The sequence below is a fragment of the Oncorhynchus clarkii genome, chromosome 1 (assembly GCF_045791955.1).
Source record: "Oncorhynchus clarkii lewisi isolate Uvic-CL-2024 chromosome 1, UVic_Ocla_1.0, whole genome shotgun sequence".
Taxonomy (NCBI): Eukaryota; Metazoa; Chordata; class Actinopteri; order Salmoniformes; family Salmonidae; genus Oncorhynchus; species Oncorhynchus clarkii.
The window spans coordinates 68169926-68193083 of record NC_092147.1 but is presented as its reverse complement, the minus strand read 5'-3'; the positions used below and the strand labels follow the sequence as shown (position 1 = coordinate 68193083).

At 44.1% G+C, this 23158-nt stretch overlaps 1 protein-coding gene across 1 annotated transcript in view; it reads right to left on the bottom strand.

Moving 5' to 3' along the window:
• LOC139411247 (latent-transforming growth factor beta-binding protein 1-like) overlaps positions 1 to 20725 on the bottom strand; it is a 137652-nt gene extending 116927 nt beyond the window's left edge. Inside the window, 3 exon segments of the mRNA XM_071157290.1 lie at positions 10840 to 11140; positions 19259 to 19329; positions 20168 to 20725. Of these exon segments, the coding sequence (XP_071013391.1) occupies positions 10840 to 11140; positions 19259 to 19329; positions 20168 to 20520 (725 nt within the window). The 5' untranslated portion in view covers positions 20521 to 20725.
• Positions 20726 to 23158: the final 2433 nt, after the last annotated feature.

Sequence of the window (23158 nt, the reverse complement as noted above, 5' to 3'; positions counted from 1 at the left end):
GTTTTTCAGGATAAAAAATAAATGGAATGGAGCTAAGCACAGGCAAAATCCTAGAGGACAACATGGTTCAGTCTGCTTTCCACCAGACACTGGTAGATTAATTCACCTTTAAGCAAGACAATAACCTATAATGCAAGGCCAAATCTACACTGGAGTTGCTAATCAAGAAGACAGTGAATGGCCGAGTTACAGTTTTGACTTAAATCTACTTAAAAATCTATTGCAAGACCTGAAAATGGTTGTTTAGCAATGATCAACAACCAATAGGACAGAGCTTGACGAATTTTGAAAATAATAATTGGCAAATGTTACACAATCCAGGTGTGCAAAGCTCTCAGAGATTTACCCAGAAATACTCACAGCTGTAATTGCTGCCAAAGGAGCTTCTACAAAGCATTGACTTAGGGGTGTGAATACTTACAATATATACATGAGATATTTCTGTATTTCATTTTCAATCTTTTCAATTGTCAATCTCAACAACAAAAAATGTACTTTGGCATTATGTAGTATGGGTAGATGGGTTAGAAAAAATATTTAATACATTTTTGAATTTAGGCTGTGAAACAAAATGGTATCAAATAGGCTGCGACACAAAAGTGGTATTGAATACTTTCTGAAGGCACTGTATGACAAGGTCTTCATGATTTGCCCTTGTAGAGTAAACTCAGTGAACCATATCACCCCTACAGGTCACTGTGCAAAATATGGAAGCTATACATCAATGGCTTTACAACTGGAAAAGTACTGGTCCTCTGACTTGTTCATGTGAAATAATAATTTTATTATCTATATTCTAAAGCTGTAGATATACGGCTTCGTAGTAGTTTCATAACCATCTCTCCTCTAGAGCAATGAAGTTGGTAACAGCATACACATGGTGAAGGAAGGACTGTTCAGAAGTCTGAATTTCCTGGAGGGGGAGAATGTGAAAATAGATGCCATTGTCACCGACAGACACCCTTCGATCCAGAAATACCTGCAAGACGAACATTACTATGACTCTTGGCATACAACAAAATGTGTGTACATGAAAGGAATTGTAATTCGTAAGTGAACATCATCAAGTAACAATAGCCTGCTAACAGGTGACGTGAATTTCATGTTCAGGGATGATTAGGTCAGGGCATCGAAAGAACAAAGAGCATTCATATTCTCTAAACTGAAGCAGAAGCACCCCCAGTGAGGTAGCCCTCCTGTCTATCCCCTTCTGTCCCCCGATGTCGTGGTAACTGCAGCCTGTTGAGTTGCTATTGAGCTTTAAGTGCTACTTCAGTCTTCCCTTCACCTCATTTAACACCTGATTTACTTAACATCTCAATAGGTGGTCCAAGTCATTACATAACGCAAGTGAGGGGGGTGGCCCTCCTCTTTTGTTCTCTGTTGCTCCTCTTTGTCCCTCAAGCAAGGGGGAGGGAAGTTGACATAGATTCCCATCAGACTAACTCCTTGAATGCCCTAACTCCTTGAAGTTTGCAGTTGCCCCCTACATTTTTTTTCCCCTTTAGTGTATGTACTTTACTGTTTATACTTGGGATATCACTTTTCAACAGTAAACGTTTTTAAACGAGGAAGTCTTTCAGTTAATGACAGCTTCCCAGAGAGTAAGATAAGGACACCACCATGTCAACAGGTGACTCGTGTTGGCAAACAGAGGTACAACCAATCACGGTCAGTCAAGAGAGGTGAACCGTAAACGCTCAAATTGATTAAATCAAATCAAATTTGATGTTATTGCGGGTGTAGCAAAATGCTTGTGTTCCTAGCTCCAACAGTGTGGTGATATGTAACAATACACACACATCTAAAAGTAAAAGATTGGTATTAAGAAATATATACATATCAGGATGAGCAATGTCGGAGTCCGGAGTGAGTATGTATGTATGTGTGTATATATATATAAATATGGTGGGATGTATAGACATTATGGACAGTATGTGAATAGAATATGTAGTTTTTACTATACGTATCTGTAGAATACGTAGGATAGAATAGTATACAGTGGGGCAAAAAAGTATTTAGTCAGCCACCAATTGTGCAAGTTCTCCCACTTAAAAAGATGAGAGAGGCCTGTAATTTTCATCATACACTTCAACTATGACAGACAAAATGAGAAAAAAAAATCCAGAAAATCACATTGAAGGATTTTTTTTTATTTTTTTTATTTTATCCCTTTTTCTCCCCAATTTCGTGGTATCCAATTGTAGCTACTATCTTGTCTCATCGCTACAACTCCCGTACGGGCTCGGGAGAGACGAAGGTTGAAAGTCATGCGTCCTCCGATACACAACCCAACCAAGTTGCACTGCTTCTTAACACAGCACGCATCCAACCCGGAAGCCAGCCGCACCAATGCGCCGGAGGAAACACCGTGCACCCGGCCACCTTGGTTAGCGCACACTGTGCCCAGCCCGCCACAGGAGTCGCTGGTGCGCGATGAGACAAGGACACCCCTACCGACCAAGCCCTCCCTAACCCGGGCGACGCTAGGCCAATTGTGCGTCGCCCCACGGACCTCCCGGTCGTGGCTGGTTACGACAGAGCCTGGGCGCGAACCCAGGGACTCTGATGGCACAGCTGGCGCTGCAGTACAGCGCCCTTAACCACTGCGCCACCCGGGAGGCCTACATTGTAGGATTTTTAATGAATTTATTTGCAAATTATGGTGGAAAATAAGTATTTGGTCAATAACAAAAGTTTATCTCAATACTTTGTTATATACCCTTTGTTGGCAATGACAGAGTCTTCACAAGGTTTTCACACACTGTTGCTGGTATTTTGGCCCATTCCTCCATGCAGATCTCCTCTAGAGCAGTGATGTTCTGGGGCTGTTGCTGGGCAACACGGACTTTCAACTCCCTCCAAAGATTTTCTATGGGGTTGAGATCTGGAGACTGGCTAGGCCACTCCAGGACCTTGAAATGCTTCCTACGAAGCCACTCCTTCGTTGCCCGGGCGGTGTGTTTGGGATCATTGTCATGCTGAAAGACCCAGCCACGTTTCATCTTCAATGCCCTTGCTGATGGAAGGAGGTTTTCACTCAAAATCTCACGATACATGGCCCCATTCATTCTTTCCTTTACACGGATCAGTCGTCCTGGTCCCTTTGCAGAAAAACAGCCCCAAAGCATGATGTTTCCACCCCCATGCTTCACAGTAGGTATGGTGTTCTTTGGATGCAACTCAGCATTCTTTGTCCTCCAAACACGACGAGTTGAGTTTTTACCAAAAAGTTACATTTTGGTTTCATCTGACCATATGACATTCTCCCAATCTTCTTCTGGATCATCCAAGTGCTCTCTAGCAAACTTCAGATGGGCCTGGACATGTACTGGCTTAAGCAGGGGGACACGTCTGGCACTGCAGGATTTGAGTCCCTGGCGGCGTAGTGTGTTACTGATGGTAGGCTTTGTTACTTTGGTCCCAGCTCTCTGCAGGTCATTCACTAGGTCCCCCCGTGTGGTTCTGGGATTTTTGCTCACCGTTCTTGTGATAATTTTGACCACACGGGGTGAGATCTTGCGTGGAGCCCCAGATCGAGGGAGATTATCAGTGGTCTTGTATGTCTTCCATTTCCTAATAATTGCTCCCACAGTTGATTTCTTCAAACCAAGCTGCTTACCTATTGCAGATGCAGTCTTCCCAGCCTGGTGCAGGTCTACAATTTTGTTTCTGGTATCCTTTGACAGCTCTTTGGTCTTGGCCATAGTGGAGTTTGGAGTGTGACTGTTTGAGGTTGTGAAGAGGTGTCTTTTATACTGATAACAAGTTCAAACTGGTGCCATTAATACAGGTAACAAGTGGAGGACAGAGGAGCCTCTTAAAGAAGAAGTTACAGGTCTGTGAGAGCCAGAAATCTTGCTTGTTTGTAGGTGACCAAATACTTATTTTCCACCATAATTTGCAAATAAATTCATAAAAAAATCCTACAATCTGATTTTCTGGATTTTTTTTCTCATTTTGTCTGTCATAGTTGAAGTGTACCTATGATGAAAATTACAGGCCTCTCTCGTCTTTTTAAGTGGGAGAACTTGCACAATTGGTGGCTGACTAAATACTTTTTTGCCCCACTGTATATACAGCAATCGTGGAATAGGATGGTATTGACTAGAATACAGTATATACATATGAAATGAGTAAAACAGTAAGTTAACATTATTGCAGTTACGAGTGTTCCATTATTAAAGTGATCAGATTAGGACGGTTCAACAATGACGGTTCGTCCACTTCTGGTGGAGTCATTTTTGACTGGATTGTTTTTAAGTGATTTTGTTCCAGCCAGTGTGCGTCAGAGGGCTGCTGCAGTTTTAAAATAAAATGACTGAGAGTCCCCATGCCTCTGGGCTCAGTGCCAGCAGGTAAAAAGTGGGCTACAGTGAAATGGCTCACTGTGAGGTCTGAATTTAACGCCTCATTAAATACCACAATAAAGGGACTGCAACATCGCTCAGCAGCCCCAGACACACAGGGGGAATTATTCATTGTAGCAGTCAAATTCAAAAATGGGGTTTGGAGCATAGATGCAATAGACGGCATAGGCGGCTATCCAAATAGCTTTTCTACTGACTCAAGTTTTTTTCCTTTGGTGAGACTTTGAGGTTGTATGCATTGTGACCTCTAGCCAGCATGGGCCTCACGTCGCTTTGCGTTGAAGTGTGGTGAAAATAGGCAGTAAATCTAATAGAGCCGGCTCTTCTGGCAAGTGTGGAGGTAAAAATAAAAGTACATCTGAATAGATCTATCTATACTCCTCTGTTTGGCCAGCTGCTAGCTTAGGAAATGACTGGCAATTCCCGTCTAATATTTAAACCAAACGGGATATGATTGCCCAAGGACTGGTTAGAGGCATATTTCACATCATTTATCTTTCCAAATAGGTCAGTAATATACAGCGGGTTCTTCTACTGAGTGTGTATTTGCCAGAGCTTGCCTGCAGTCACATGGGGCATGTACTCTGAATTCTGATCATGCAGTAAGACTTTATTAAAGATAAGCAGTTTATCACAGGGATGGAAACGTACTCTGAGAGATAGCAGAGAGATTGTTCAAATTAATCTAGAGGACTATCCGGTGTTAACGATGCACAAAATAATGACTAATTACAATTTCTCTCTTTACAAACAGATCAATTCAATGCTAAATGAAAGGAACCTGCCACTGCGTAAGTCATCTGAAATAGCTTTACAATTGTCAATGGCTCCACACAAACTGAGAAAATACCCAGAACGCACTTTATATCAGGAAAAGAGGATATCTGAGGTAGCAATGACTTCTTTAAAATTCTTTGAAATGGGGGAATGCAAATAAAAATGTATTTCGGTCTAGATTCAAATCGACTATAAAATCCCCTAATAATCTCTCACGTCAATCTTGACCACAGAAACCTGGCAGGGCACAAGCAGCTAATCTGCATTTTAAATTGAGGGGAAATTAAATGAGAGGCTATTTTCATGACTGATACATTTCAAAGGCCAGAGAGAAGGCCTGGCCTCTCCAAGAATAATCATTGTTTAAGGAACTCCAGGAGAGATTACCAGGCTTTCAACAATCATGCGCTGGGAAATCTAGGAGGGAACAATCTGTCACATGGGCAGTCTCTTTCCTCTTAAAGTAGGAAGCCATGGCTAGGGAGAAGGAAAAAGCATTCCACTACCGCAACCCAATGGCTGCCTGTGAGAGGGCGATTTCACATGGAACTGGGAATGCATACCACTGGGACTGGAGGGGGAATCCCATGGTTGTGACTAGATGGAGTACGGCTATGGCCGGAAGTGAATTTTCGTAACAGGTTAGGAAAGCCTTTTTAGCTAACCCTAACCTAATTTTCCTAATGAAAAAGACACTTCCGGTCGTAGCTGTGTACCACCTAGTCAAAACCGAGTCCCACCCATGATGATAAAAAATGAAACCAGGCCAAAGTTCACCCTGCCTAAGATGGTGAACTTTGAGGGTGAATATTTATACTGGGAGTCTAATGAGGGCCAGGTCACAGGAAGAGTAGGTTTCTGTTGATGTTCCGTCCGGGAGCTCAGTGGAGGATTCATGTGGGGTTGAAGGTTGAAAGTAAAGGGCAATGCTCTTCCTGTCTGATTGACAGTCCATGTGCTGGGATCTCAGGCCTCACCGGGCCCCAGCCAGGCCACAGTGCGTGGGAACAGAGAGAGGGCCGCAGGGTGAGGTGAGAGACAGGAGGAACAGTCACTCTGCACACAGCCCATATCATAGCCCATCCACAGGCCCTCTGGCACAGTATAAATAAACAGAATGTGATAGCCTTGTAAATAGCCCCCTCTTTCCTGCATCGCTTCTTAAATAGCCATCCTGTTTTCGTATGTGAATACGTGTGCATGTCTGTGTATGAGAGTGACAGAGAAAGTATGTTTGATGTGCATGTGTTAGTGCATGTGAGTGAATACTATGTACAGTAAATGTGTATGTGAGTGCGTGTGCGCGTCAGTGGTGAAAACACTTCAACCCCTACCACTCTCATCACTCCCCATTCCTAGAATAGAAGGGGGTATCTCTTTACCTCCTCCCAAACGACGAGAGGTGAGAGGTCAGGGTTGGGCTGGTCTCTCCCTTGCCCAGCTCTGCTGACTCTAAATGCTCGCCGACTCACAGCAAAGCTACCTTCTTAAGAGGCACCCTCTTAGGAGGCTCTGACCAGCCACAAAGGTATGAGTGTGGTCCTCCAACCACAACACTGAAACAGAAGCCCTCTGTTGTAGTAAGAGGGCCCCACAGTAGACTATTCTTAACAGCCACTGCAATTCCACCATCAGCAGCAGCAGCTGAGGTAGAGAGAAAAATAATGGACAGATGTGTTCTTTGACACTATAGCCTGCTGCTTGGGAGATAGAAACCATCTGGTCACGTGCTTACATTAGAAGCTCTGGGGTGGAGATGGGTCTGAGAAGCATGGGTGCAGATTTCCAATAACACAGTATAGCAATTTAAAGCGGTCTTCTCTCATGGGCATAGCTAAAGTTTCAGTGACACAGGAGCCTCATCCACTCTTTGTTGCTCTTCTCATGTCTTTGACTTAATCTACGAGGCTGGCTCTATTCTGAACAGGTGGCTGTAGACATCAAAGGGCTTGAAGAGTCAGACCAAACACAGGTAGTACAAGTATGGTTTACAAAACAGGGACAAAAGGAAGAGGATTATCACATGGACTGTGTGAGGTCAATGGGAGGTCAATGCTTTGTTGTGACTGGAGCAGACACAACAAACACTAATAATATGTTTGGGGTTATTTGGGTACAATTTGTAGTAAGGAACAGTCCAATCAGAATCTGGCTTCAGGCTGAGATTTAAAGGATTTCTACCATCGACGGCATGCATGAAATGTTGTTACTCTGTCACATAAATACAATGGTGTCTACTGCAGCTAAGATTTAAATATACCAGCAAGAAAGAGCTGAAAAGTCAGTGTAGATGAAGAGAGGGAAAGGGAGAAGTTATAAACATAAGATCTTATTCCAGTCTCAACAAAATATCTGGCAAGACTGGGTGTGCTGGCAACGGCTGTGTAATTAAATAGAAAAAAAGAAAGATTTCTTTTCACTGTATCCAAGGAATGGTTACAAGAGCCTGGTAGTCTGAAATATCAGAGTGAAGATCTTGCTTATTTCTATATAAACAGATCATTGACAGGGGGTGAACCTGTGCAGTCTCGGCCTTCAGCACTCAAATTCTCTGGCCACACTCACACACTCCACCACCGGCCCCTGCTACCATTCCAAGTCCTCCCCACGAGAACCGGCACACTCCGCTCTACCGTAATGAACCCAGTGAACTTCAACAGAGCGCGCTCATAGTCTCATAGTCAGATGAGAGAGAGAGAGCAAAAGAAAGAGAGAGGGCAAAGGAGAGAGAGACAGAGGAGGATACTCACATATGTCAGTGCTCTGTTGCGGTTAGTTGATTCTCTGATTGACTCAATAACAAGACCCAGCACCTTGCACACTTGGAATGTGGAGCTCATCCCATTTGATTCATTTGGTTCCAGTGGGATTCTACTCAACTGCTGCTTGGATACAGTTTCCATTTTTCCATTCTTACAATGAAAAACCAGAGAGAGGAGAAATAGCCAACTTCCTGGGTGTAACTAGGAACATACTGGCACCACAAGGAAATTCCTGCGTTACACATACATTGTAAAAAGGACCTGGAAACATCAACACACTCACAGCAAGTCTGCGGCCCACACTGCAAGGGAGAGAGAGGAAGAGAGGGAGGAGGAAGAGTGTGCCATCTGTCCAAACCTCTCCCTCTGAGTCAGTCACTCTCCCCACAGGTGCTGAGGTCATTCATTCCTCATCCACCCAGTCCTCACCCGAACCCCACCAACAGATCAATACAAGCGTTGCCTCTGAGTAACAGGGGGGGAATTTGTGTAAGGCTTAGTGTATGACCAGTAGGAAATGATTAATAAAGGCAGATATGATTACACGACTTGACTCATGTTTGAAATGGGGAATGTTACTTAAAACTGATGTGGGCGGATGACACATGGCTCTGCAGGGGTTTTCTCTGAGAAAGGGGGGGGGCAGAAGGAGAAAAAGACACACAGTGAGAAAGTCATTACTTGACCCACAACATCGGGTCATTCTCACACAAACCATTCAGCACTTGCTTTCCGAGGCCTGTCAAAGGGTCAGGTGACTGAGAACCACAGGGGCAGGAGTTCAACTAGAGCACAACCTGGCCTACTCCATGGACACACCATACAGTACCACTGAATAACAGTGTTCACCATAGAGGTCCCATTAGAGTAGCAGAGTTATACATGTAGAGCCTAATTGCCATCACAGTTTACAGTATGAATATCAGCGAATATCCTTAAACCTTCCTGCTCTACTGTAATGTGGGCATGAATAAGATACAGGCAGACGGGTGTCACGTTTACTTATTAAAAGCAGCGGCTTTAGGAATTAAGGAGGCTATAGAGCCACCTGTGCTGCCCACCTTTGCTTCACTCTTCTCATTTTGTCTTATTACTTCCCCTGAGTGAATGAAGTAACACCACGCATATGCACACCCCGCATATGCACACCACGCACACACGCACTTGCACACACACGCACGTGCACACACACACACACACACACACACACACACACACACACACACACACACACACACACACACACACACACACACACACACACACACACACACACACACACACACACACACACACACACACAACTTTCTGAGCTCTAAATCTCGTCTTCTCCCTGTAAACCATCAACTCCAGTACTACCAGGGCCCAGTCCAGACCTCTTCAACCCCACTTAGATAAATGATGGGGTGAGACGCTTCACAGCACAGCAGGTTCTTATACTTAGCCTAAATGACTGAACCAACAACCGCATGATAAAACACAACCTAAGTGCCATTGATATCTCTTGCAATCCGCCAACCAATGAGGACACGCCAGACACAAACAAAACAGTGGTACAAAGATCCGATACTAGCCATAATAGCATCGGGGTTCAATAAACTAGAGTGATGCTAACAGGTGAATCCATTAAGTTACATCACTGTGGGGATCTGACCAATGAAATCCCATCAATAAAGGAGCCCCATTCCACTGACCTGACGACCCTCTCTTTGATGGGATCAGAAGGCATGTGTCATTTGTAGACAGGGTCAGAGGCTTCACTGAAACCAGCCATTGTCCAGTCGTCCATTTATCACACAGGACACTCTCTCTCGTTTTAAATAAAAATACAGAGTATTATCTGACATCTCTTGAAACTGCGCCGAAATTTGACACATTTAGTAGAAATACATTTTTTTAATAGTATAAAATTAAGTCTTTATTACTCTTTCCCTGCATAGCTAACTGATCTGATTATGAATGATTGACCTTGAGATCATTTTTTTCTTCGACATATCAGATGACATGTTCCTTCTCTCTAATGAGTGATGGGGGAATAGCTCTCTGAGAGAAATAAGCCCCAGTGGAAATTGAGAGCAGCTTTTGAGCACACAGATCTGGGAGCAATTACACCGCCTGAGAAACGCATAAAACCTCAGACGTTTTACAGCGAACGCACGTAGAACACAGCACATAAAATGGATTCATTAACATTTTAAATATCATTCATCAATATCAGAACTAAACAACCCGTGCCAACATTTCTTGGACCCGATGTGAGGAAATTTTGGACATTTCTATCAACACATTGCCCCACATTCGAGTGAAAACAGAGATTTACTCAAAGTCTGCATTCACTCTGATTACTCTTGACAAGACGAGGGCCTTGCGCCACGTCCAATGTGATTGCACATTTTCCAACAGTCTACTGTAGTGACAGGCAAAACAAACCAACAGCAGCAGGAGCTAGCACCGTTTCAAATACAGTATATTAAAATGCTCTAAGTGATTAAACCCATCACACTAATGGATGGTGATAACAAAACTATATTTAGTTGATAAACAACAATAACTCAATCAAACCAGTAGGAGGAAGTCCAGTCTTAAGAGCGCTGTTAAAACTCTCACAGAGAAAACGTTGTTTTCACATGAACCTAATTGCTATGGAGAACGGGCTGAGGCCCTCGCTGTCCTCTCTGACACTGTGTGGGGCACCAGCAGAGTGCCTGTATGATTATTTACAGATGAGCCCTCCGACCAACTCAAGCTTTGTTTGACATTATGCACCACTTCGACTCCACTACTAATAAACTGTGAGGAACGTGAAACAAAAACAGATTGGAAGAGAGTGATGGCTTAACCAAACCATTTCAAGCATTCTCATATATACAATAAATGGATACCAGTGGGGGTTGTCAACCACATGCTGCAGCTGAAGAGAGAATACTCACTGCTGGGGTCGGACAAGGTGGGGGGACTGCTTGACGGTCAGGGTCATCTGAGCCATGTTGCTGACAGGGACTGGGGCATAACCCTGCTGGGGAATGGGCACCTGCTGGGGAATGGGCCTCTGGGGCACTATGCTACGGCCATTGGTGTGTCCATTGGTGTGGCCGTTCCCTGGCTGCGCTGGGATGGAGGAGGTGGGCATGGTCTTCTGTTCACATGCCTTGCCATTGAAGCCCGGCTTGCAGACACAGAGCTGGGGCCTCAGACACATTCCTCCATTCTGGCACTGGGGAAGGCATTTGGCTGCAGCACAAAACATAGGGGGAAAAGAGAAAGACAGAGTAAGACGGCAATGTGTACATTTTCACACGGGCGCACACTCCAGAAGCAGACATATCCCATGTTAAAAGCCACCTCTATGACGTTGCCTCAGGGAGCACTTTGGTAGCTACACTGAGTGTAAAAAACATTAGGAACACCTTCATAATATTGACTTTCAACTTCTTTTGCCCTCAGAATAGCCTCAATCCGTCAGGGCATGGACCATACACAGTGTCCAAAGAGTTCCACAGGGATGCTGGCCCATGTTAACTCCAATGCTTCCCACAGTTGTGTCAAGTTGGCTGGATATCCTTTGGGTGGTGGACCATTCTTGATACACACAGGAAACTGTTGAGCGTGAAAAACTCAGCAGCGTTGCAGTTCTTTACACACTCAAACCGGTGTGCCTGGTACCTACTACCATACCCCACTCAAAGGCACTTCAATCTTTTGTCTTGCCCATTCACCCTCTGAATGGCACACATACATAATCCATGTCTCAAGGCTTAAAAATCCTTATCTAACCTGTCTCCTCCCCTTCATCTACACTGATAAAGTGACATCAATAAGGGATCATAGCTTTCACCTGGTCAGTCTGTGTCATGGAAAGAGCTAATGTTTTGTTCACTCAGTGAATTTTCAGACATTTATTGAGGAAACTCAGAGGGATTCATTTAGGTGCCATATAGTCATTATTCAAACCAGAAAATGTACAAAATAGGAAAAAATGTATTAATGCATTACCAAACATGTTTTTTTCCCCCTGGTTAACAAATACAGTACTGAGCATTCATAATAAGCTTTCTGTCCTCCATAAAAAAGGGACAGGAATTTTAAAAAAGACAGAATCTGAATGCCTAACAATCATAGTCAGAGAAAAGTGTTCCCATGCCTTTCTCTCTGTCATTATTAACAGCCAATGTAAATACCAACTCCATGGTTCCCCACACAGTGAATATATCCCCACCCATCCCAAAGCTGAGAGTTTGGTGGTGCTTTACTCAAGCAGAGGCCCTACAATCAATGACTGGAGTCCCTGGTGCGATGACATCATGTGTGGTGTTTTGGGGCATCAGAGAGAGGGACTGTGTGTGTGTGTGTGTGTGTGTGTGTGTGTGTGTGTGTGTGTGTGTGTGTGTGTGTGTGTGTATATGTACGTATGTATTTGGGGTTTTCTTTGAATTAGATACAGGATACTTGCAGGTCACCTGTAATTACATTGGGCTCTTTTCTCTAAAAGACACAGGACTGGGGCGGACATTTTTCAATTACAAAGCATTTTTCAACCACACACACACTTGCTTTCAGCTGAGCCAAAATTCCAGTGGGCTACACGTTTGTGAAGTGTGAGAGGAAAAGGCTAAGTGACGGGTCTCTCTCTCCCCGGCCCCACAGGGTCCCTGAGGGGGTGTTCCTCCACCACACTCCTCATTAGCTCCTTTTGATTTGTGAAAGTGATCAATGAGAGGCTTGAAAAAAAAAATCCCTCTCTCTCGATGGGCATCTACAACTGGTTCACCACTGGCTCAGCGCTTTCTCCCCCCCACTGAGCTATTCAGACACACGAGACCTAATGAACGCATGCTGTGCAACAAGCATCAGGGGGCGATTACATCACAGACTACATCACTCCTGCTGAGTTACGTTTTGGTTTCTACATAGCCCACACTATAATTTTCCATTCTGGGGCGCCTATTTTTGCTTTAATTTCCGAGTAAGGTAAATTGTTTTCTTTTTTCGCCGATGTACCTTTGCGGGACCTGAGTAAGGCCGGACCTGAGTAAGGCAGGACCTGAGTAAGGCGGGACCTGAGTAAGGCCGGACCTGAGTAAGGCCGGACATGAGTAAGGCGGGACCTGAGTAAGGCGGGACCTGAGTAAGGCCGGACCTGAGTAAGGCCGGACCTGAGTAAGGCCGGACCTGAGTAAGGACGGACCTGAGTAAGGCTGCCATCTGTTTGTGAATAGTTCCTCTCAGGCAGAGGTAGGGCTACACAGAATGCTGTTCTGTGACAAGGGCACGGTATAAGTGATGCCGATTTAAGTGTTAGCTGGGGAGGGAAAATAAATAATTCAAACTGACATTACACTTTGATGAAACTACAACTCGGCTAACTCATAGGGAGCGTTGCTGGAGTCTGCAAAGGTCTGTCACGGAATACAAAAATGTATGTGTTTGGGGGGGCGGGGGCGGGGGGGGGGGGGGGGGGGGATACTCCCTCTCTCAGAAAATAATGTTCTAGTGCAGGTGTTAGGGGATGTACCATTAGTTGAATAACCAGCCATCCTACAGCCTGTCCACACCAATCCCAAAAGCCTCACTGATTCCCAAGGCAGCGGACGACCCAAGGTTTTTATTACCTGATTCTACCTCACACACACAGTTAAATTGGGTCTGAAATAGTGTTGCAGTTGTGTGAATACTGTGTTTGACAAGAAAGATAATGTTACTTTTTGCCTGATGTCTTTTTTCTCACTCATGCTTCTACTCAATATAAACTGTGTCTGTCTGCCCACCTCCTGTACAATATGTAGGACAGAGACAGAGCCCCTACATTGCTGACTCAAGCAGTCTGGGCCTCAATGGCCATTTCTATCAATTAGAGCTAATCATTGTGTTTATCGCTGGAGTTAACACAAGACCACATTTAATTATGTTGCTGTCCATTGAATAAGCAGCAGCATTGTAAACTTCCAGCCAAGTGTCAGACATTGAAGAGCCAAGTCGATTAAGACATTCCTGTTGCCATGGTACTGTGCCCATACTTGGTCCTCACCCCACTTAACTGCTGCTCCAGATCCAGGGTGTCTGGATAGGCACTGTACAATGACAGCAGCCACAGACGTTCCCCTCAATCAGCAGACTAATCATAAATCACCAGGTGCTGGGTTGAGATGAACACCGCTCTATTTCCTCCATCTCTCTCGTCACACATTTCCATTGTCTAAGAATGGACTGATTTCCCTGATTTATTATGCTCTTCTTCCCCCTTCCCCCTCTTTTTCATTCCCTCCCTTTAGCTCTCTGGCTTGGCAAAAGAAACGTCCGAGTCGTGCTCGCCTGGTGCTGGCAGGCGGCTGCGATCGCAGAGAAATGCATGGTATGTATGCGTAGAGAGGAGACCCAGAGACTAAGAGACTTAGTTGAATAACCAGCCATCCTACAGCCTGTCCACACCAATCCCAAAAGCCTCACTGATTCCCAAGGCAGCGGACGACCCAAGGTTTTTATTACCTGATTCTACCTCACACACACAGTTAAATTGGGTCTGAAATAGTGTTGCAGTTGTGTGAATACTGTGTTTGACAAGAAAGATAATGTTACTTTTTGCCTGATGTCTTTTTTCTCACTCATGCTTCTACTCAATATAAACTGTGTCTGTCTGCCCACCTCCTGTACAATATGTAGGACAGAGACAGAGCCCCTACATTGCTGACTCAAGCAGTCTGGGCCTCAATGGCCATTTCTATCAATTAGAGCTAATCATTGTGTTTATCGCTGGAGTTAACACAAGACCACATTTAATTATGTTGCTGTCCATTGAATAAGCAGCAGCATTGTAAACTTCCAGCCAAGTGTCAGACATTGAAGAGCCAAGTCGATTAAGACATTCCTGTTGCCATGGTACTGTGCCCATACTTGGTCCTCACCCCACTTAACTGCTGCTCCAGATCCAGGGCGTCTGGATAGGCACTGTACAATGACAGCAGCCACAGACGTTCCCCTCAATCAGCAGACTAATCATAAATCACCAGGTGCTGGGTTGAGATGAACACCGCTCTATTTCCTCCATCTCTCTCGTCACACATTTCCATTGTCTAAGAATGGACTGATTTCCCTGATTTATTATGCTCTTCTTCCCCCTTCCCCCTCTTTTTCATTCCCTCCCTTTAGCTCTCTGGCTTGGCAAAAGAAACGTCCGAGTCGTGCTCGCCTGGTGCTGGCAGGCGGCTGCGATCGCAGAGAAATGCATGGTATGTATGCGTAGAGAGGAGACCCAGAGACTAAACACATACCTGACGGCCCTGAGTAACCAAAGAAATCCACAAAGGAAACGTCAAGTAATCAGGAAAATAAAGCCTGGCTATGAGGTCTGCAAAGGGCAGTCCTGGTAACGCAACAGAGACCAAGACACAAAGTAGCAGTATTCAGATGGAGAGTATATTCCATCAAGTTGTTCTGAGAACATTAAATATCAGATATAATGGTGGGATTACCTGGATTACAGGAGCGTTTTAAATATTCATTTGACAGTAAAGTCTTTAGCTTTTCCTTGTTCATTTTCAAAAGAGTTTCTCTGCCTCTTCCAACTGGCTATAGTTTTATTTCTCATATAGATTGTACTAGCCCTGTGAGCGCTACAGCATCTTTAAATGACCCTCAACTAAGGATGAGGAGCAAGAGCACAAAAACACCTTTGTTAGTCCATCCCATCCACATCACTACAGTATCTGGCTGCATCATTTGCTTTCAACATCCTGCGCTGTCTTTTAGGGACACGCAAGGCAAAGCACGAGAGAACTTAAAGTCCCCGTGCAGTAAAAATGTTGATTTTTTATTTTTTACATCATATTGTACAACAGCGGATTAAATTAACACGGTAAAAGTGTGAATTTTTACGTTTTATTTCCTGAGAGTTAATGGTTGAAAATACAATCTGCACAGGAACTTCTAATCAACAGGTTGCATGGGCGGGAGTTTTGGATTTAGATGGTGACATCACCATGCAGTAAATTGGTTAATAGACCAATAACAAAAAGTGTTCCAAACCTCTCTGCCAATAACAGTTAGTTTTCAGTTTCCCCCTCCCCACTCAGACCACTCCCAGACCGTCCTAGCAAAATTATTGCTTGAGGAAAAAAGCATGTTGCTAAAAAGCTACTTTTGCCCATTTTTATGGAAATCTGTTAGTAAGGTACTCAATTTATATAAAAACGGCTGCATTGGGCATTTAAAAATATAAAATGGTTGAACCTGTCACATTCTCTTAACTTTGGGTGAGTTTCAAGTAGCCTCTTCTTGAGCGATCCTTTGTGAAAAATGAAGACTGCTCCTCAGCTGTGCCGTGCAGCTACGCAGAAGTGAAATATTTTCATGTTCTGTTTTGTCTGGCCCGGTCTGCTTACTTTTGGGTTGCACTCAGTTAAGGGAGAAATGGATTGGGCAGCTTTAAAAAGCGTTTGATTACCATGCGGCTACACATTGTACATAGCCCCGCCAGACCCCAGTGGAAGCGGAGGGATTGAGCCTGATGGAGATGCTGCTGCCTGAACCTCAAAGGGATCTGGAAGACCATCTAACGCGGGTCTCTCTCAGACAAAAAAAAGTCTAACAATCATTATCTTTCATTTCTACTCCTGTCTTTTTATTCCCTTGAATTGAACTTGCGGCAATATGGTTATGGACAGCTGTAATATTAAAGAGGAACACTGCATAGTGTAGGTAGAATAGGTACAGGAAATGACTGCTCCCGGGTGTTAATACACAGCTCAGAGTTGGTAAGAGCTGGCAACGCCAAGCCAAGTGTATTGAATACCCACGGGGATCACATATGAATGCACTCACTGTACCGTCAGCCACTTTGTATAAAAGTGAATGTTAAGTGGCATTTGTCATTATATCTATTAATACTACAAGCTATTTTCTGTTGCGGATAGTCTTGAATCTAGCAGAAAAAAACAGAGTGCTATTCCGCTCTGCAATTCAATAATCACATGTCGTTAGACTACCTTCTTTGCGTCAGGAATAGACTGAGTAAATCCTTGGGATGTCTGCTCATCATCTCTATTAGATTACAGTCCATTAAGAGGACAGAGAGGTGTTTGTAACATCTGCATCACATGGTTAAAACTGTCTGGATGCCATTAAGACAAACAAATAAATAAACAAACAATCTAATCTAAGGTGCAAAACATGTATAACATATTATCAACATTAGTGTCATGGTTACAGCATGATGTCATGTCATAAAGAATGGCAATAACAGCTTCCTGATTAAACATGCTTGGTCCATTTGCTGTGTATTAAATAGGCCAGGTTTTCAGCTCTCTGTGTCACTGTTTAAGGAACGTTTTAAAATGAGCTACACTCACTCTTAAATGCACATACATTCTTGAGTATGTATTGTGGGTGGCTTGGCATGAAAAATATAATGGATTAATAGCCTAGCGGTAATGTATGGTAAGATTTTCACAGCTTCTACTAGCAACCCGCAAAATGAAAAGCTGGGCTTGCCTTGGTGGGAGGTTGCTGGCGTGACTGACAACCTGAAAGAGCACTTTATGCAGCATGCCAGCAGGCCACGTTTAAGGCGTTGCCAGAACAAACAAAATGAATATCTATTAAGGAACCCTTTTGTTTGCATTTTCGATGAGGGTTAGTGGGGGCTGGGGTGTCCTGGAAATCAAACCCCATGAAACATTTAGGGGGTGGATTTACAACCTAGTCTACCTTCAGTGACAAGGTAGGTAGAGAAAAGAAAAGAGCTGATCCTGAAAAACTAATTGAGCAAAAGCTATAGAGAGCGATCCATAAAAGATATGACTGACTATAGCCCAGGAGTGAGTTATTATAATATCTTTCCATGTAGGAAAAAACAAGCACAATGAAAATAAGGAAGAAAAGCCAAGCGTATGCATTGGTCGGTTACACTAATTCATCAATCATAGTTGAATTATTCATCATATTTATTAGGGTTGTCTAAAGCAATTCATTGCTATAGATGAATGGAACTTCTCCTCACAGTGCTTCCCTGGTGCTATACTACTGTAAATATTAATATCACGGCCAGTGAAAAATCATGAACTGAGCGGTGAACACCAGATGACCTGGGGATAAGCTGAGAAAATAAGAACATAAAGCCATTTTCCCAGAAAGAGCAACTGTACAGTAAAATAAATCTAGTGGCACAAAGATCTTCGTAGATTTGTAAAAAAAAAGCAGTCGTTGAAACTCCCTGTAGCATTTCATCTTACTCCATCCTGTCCCCCCAGATTCCAGCATCTAGCTACAGTAGGGCATACTGGACTCTGATCCTGACATCAAAAGGACCAATTAAAGCCCTGGGTACTGTAGGAATGTCCACTATTGGTTCTCTTCCAGAGACCATGCACAGCGTTTCCCGTTCCCATGTAAACAGTAGCATTCCCCCACGGTGGATTGCATGCCTGCACCCACTCCCCCACCCAACCTCTGCTGCCTCAGACCATGCCAAGGAGACCATGCCAGTCTACTAAGTGGAGCGCAGTCTTAAGTGGGAGCAGACCAGAGTAGTGCAGGCACGCTGGGCCTATAAAACATATGAATCAGGGGTCCTAGACTAAAACGTAAGCCCTGGTTTCCCCAGGAGGTCCACCAGACTCGGCGCGGAGAGACCGTCTGTCTCTTATATAACCAGCTGGCAAAGCCTCACGGTGGAATAGGAAAGAGATCCAGATGATGGGGCCGAGCCAAGAAGTATAAAACACTCCAAACCTGTTTCTCTTTCGGGCCGACCCTGTGCGCCTACTCCTATGCAATAACAGTGTTCTCATGACTCTGCAACACGGGCCCTAACACACTGACAGTCCTGTCATTGTTCCCAGGTGGGCAGCGTCACTGTCAGCAATGCCAGTTATTTATAGAGAGTAGCATAGAAAGGTGCTGTTCTCCAATCTGTCACTGCTAATCATCTAAAGGCACCTTCAAAACATACATGTATGTATGTATGTATGTATGTGTGTGCGTGTGTGTGTGTGTATGTGTGTGTGTGTGTACGTGCGTGCGAGCGAGCGTGTGTGCGTGCGTGCGTGCGTGTATGTATGTATGTATGTATGCATGCTTGGGTGAGTTTCCAAGTAGAGTAGGTGACGTAGGTATACTGGATGGATTATATATATATATATATTCAGCATGATGCTGGTATTCTGGCACAGATCTGCCTGCTGAACAACGGGAGTAAAGACGATTGTGTACATTTTCCAAAGGAATAAGTTATGAGGTGCCATGTACAATATATAGTGAATCCAAGACTGTCATCAAGAATTTGGAAGAACATTTTGAACCTCTGCACCTTTTTGGCCCGCCTGCGGCAGCGGCTCGGCTGTGGTAGTGGATACTCACGCTTGGTGCACCGCTGCGATCCAGAGGCCTTACTCCATCCGTGACAGCACTGCCCTCCACAGACATTCACCCTGCAATAACACCCAGAGACAGAGATCGAGCATTGTCACACACACAAGACAAACTCATTTTGCCTAAAACTCACTTGCTGGTGGGCCTAGTGACCCACCTGTGCCACCCAGCCTGTGATGAACCAGTAAAACTGGGCCAGATCTGTTTTTGTTGGGGTTTCCTTTTATTGGAGGTGAAGCTGGGAGTCCCTAGCCTGGTGCTGAGACTGTGGGAATTTCCCACTAATCATACATCTGAGAGTGCTGCGACTTGGGGCCCTGCAAATTCTGGTCTTGCTCCTGAATACAACAGGATCTGTGCCATTTCACTTGACTACTTAGTTTCCTTTGAGCATACTTTATTTTAGAACAGTGCTTTAAATTAGCGGTTTTTCTTTCTCTCTTTTGAGTGGATGTTAATACATTTCCTTATTTCGTATCAACTTGAAAGTGGTAAAAAAATAAAAAAGTTCAGAAGTGATAAATTTAACTTGAAATTAATTAGTTTAAATGTCTCAAACAAGTAGCCTACAGTATTGCACGTGTTTTGATATGTCAGAAATATCAAAAGGCTACCAGAAACAAATGCACTGTATCATTTAAGATGGTCTTGCAGACTATTTATTTAACAACCATCATACTGTATGTTCATGTTAATTATTATAGTGAATACTTTGGCCAGACTAAAAGCGAGTTCCTTTACCAGGTGCATGACTACAGTACAGTACGTTGACCCAACATAGGCAATACATTTGTATACCAGACCACCTTGATATCCAAGAGGATAAGTAGCCTATAGACAGACAGATTAACTCTTCTGTAACAGGAACTATTTTCAGACACCCACTGGTTAACTTACCCTGAAATTTTCATTTGGTGACTTTGGTGAACGTTGTGGCTGGTCTGCCGAATGACTTGCTGGTGCTGAGTAAACTGTGTATCCTGGCGAAGCGGGATCGGGTTCGCTTGGTTGCCCATCCTACGGGTTCGGACCTGGTTACCGTAACTGGCCGTGAGCTCCACATTGTAGGCATGGGGCTGTCCTGTGGCACTGGAGCGCGAAGAAATTGAACTCACATGTACCCTGTCCGTCCCGCTCGGACCTGGCTGCAACACGTAGTATCTCCTAAAGCCACTCTGATCCGTGGACACAAATGCTGGGGACATGAATAAACCTATAGAAAACAAGAGGTCCCATCTGATCCAAGCCATATCCAGTCAGTAAACGCGTAAAGACAGAAGACTTTCTGAAAACTTTATCACAAATTCCTTGATGGTCGGATGTTTCTTCTGCGCAGTCTGAATCTGGAAAATAAAAACTCCTGACTTTAACGCAAGTAAAACAGTTCTATATCCCTGAACATATTCGTCTATACTTCGCCTTGCAGCCCGAATTTAAAAACGAGAACTAAAAACGTAGTTAGTTATCTTTAAACTTTAAAAAGTGAAAAATAAAATAGTAAATAATAAATGTAAAAACGTGATCATGGATCTAAAAACAGAATATAACACTACTTTATCCCTGTTCAGGGTAGGGGGGAGCTGGACAGCAGATGTTACGGCTGCTATGGCTATGTCTGTGCAATATTTTACCCTGCAGATGAGATTGAAAACTCTTTAAAAAGTTTCACTGTGTAAAGGAGTTAGTGTCAGAACTGAACAGCCAATCTCCAGCAGACATGACGTCAGGAGTGGGACGCTTATTGGAACACACTTGTGGGGCTGAACCCTAAAAAAAAAAAGAAGACGTTTGGAGTGCGTAGGGCTCCTAGCATAGACTGTAAAAGATTCCTAGTCCCCAAAGATCTAAAGGAAATCCATTCCTCAAGACGCATGTACTTTCTACTTGCTGTCGGCAAGAGCGCGCGCTCCCCAAAGTGACAGCAGGCATAACCCAGGTTGTACAGCAAGTTAATGAGTGATAAGAGTATAGCAACATGCTTACAATAATGACCATTTATAAAATAACACCCAATAAGCCAAATGTAATGTGTACAACTACTTCATGTAACAGTTCATAATTCATATTTATAAATAACATACATATGTATGTAGGCGATATGCTGTTATAGTCCTCCATTTTATTGTACTTCTGCCCCATAAAGTCCTGCATAAATCATGAAGGAACTACCATGCTCATAAACTATAAACTACCAAATATTTATAAAGCCATGTGTGCACCGTTATTCATCCAACAACCCTCTTGTCAACAGTTTACTTGTCAACAGTTGTGCTGGGGCCATTCCTGGTGGCTTCTATTCTCCCACGCTTATCCCTAGTCGCTGTCCTCTTACACAGCAGGGTTACCAGCAAACCCTGTGTAAATTCTTCAACATTTCTTTCATTGAGGATTGCAGGGGATATTCCAGTACTGGAGTGAATTCATTGAAGACATGCACTATGGAGCAGACACAGTGGTTTTAAGGGCCCTACACCCAGATGACAAAATGAGCCCCATTGAGTCATTGTGTGCGCTTTGGAAAACATGCATAGTACTGTGAAGTCTTATGACGTTGGTTCTCTTGAGTGAGGGATATCTAATTGTCTAAAAACCTCTGTCCCCTATTGAGGTTTGAAGTGGGTGGACACCACAGGAGGCTGCTGTGGGGAGGACGGCTCATAATAATGGCCGTAATTGAGCAAATGGAATGGCATCAAACATCAAATGCCATTCAACTTATTCCGCTCCAGCCATTACCACAAGCATGTCCTCCTCCATTAAGGTGCTACCAACCTCTTCTGGGGGGATACTGGATACAGTGGTGTCATACATAGATGAAAAAAAGAAAGCCCTCCAGAATGAGGAAGCGGAAAGGAGGGGTTTGGGAAATGTTGCTCTGAATTTGACACACGAGGTAATGGTAACCAGAACCCAGTGTCTGTGGAGCAGCATCCTCGGAGAAGGGGACAGATCTGTGGAGAAAGACAGGGTGAAGCACATGTCATCACCAATGATGCAACATGAAATACACTACACATACACAACAGTAAGTTGACACCCCTTTCAAATGAGTGGATTCGGCTATTTTCAGCCACACCCGTTGCTGACAGGTGCATAACATTGAGCAACCAGCCATACAAACTCCGTTTTGGGTTTCCATGGCCGAGCAGCCGCACACAAGCCTAAAATCACCATGTGCAATGCCAAGCTTTGGCTGGAGTGGTGTAAAGCTTGGCGCCATTGGACTCTTGAGCAGTGGAAACTCGTTCTCTGCAGTGCTGAATCACTCTTCACCATCTGGAGGTCTGACGGACTAATCTGGGTTTGGCGAATACCACGAGAACGCTACCTACCCAATTGCATAGTGCCAACTTTAATGCTTGGTGGAGGAGGAATAATGGTCTGGGGCTGTTTTTCATGGTTCGGGCCCCTTAGCTCCAGTGAAATGAAATAATGCTACAGCAAACAATGACATTCTAGACAATTCTGTGCTTCCAACTTTGTGGCAAAAGTTTGGAGAAGGCCGTTTCTTGTTTCAGTATGACAATGCCCCCGTGCACAAAGCGAGGTCCAAACAGAAATCGTTTGTCGAGATCGGTTTAGAACTTGAGTCCTGACCTCAATCCCATCGAACACCTTTAGGATGATTGGAACGCCGACTGTGAGCCAGGTCTAATCGCCCAAAATCAGCGCTCAACCTCACTAATTCTCGTGGCTGAACGGAAGCAATCTCCTGCAGCAATGTTCCAACATCTAGTGGAAAGCCTACCCAGAAGAGTTGAGGCTGTTATAGCAGCAGGAGGACCAACTCCATATTAATGCCCATGACTTTGGAATGAGATGTTCGACGAGCAGGTGTCCACATACTTTTGGTCGTGTAGTGTAGCTGGGCAGAAATGCAATCCTCCA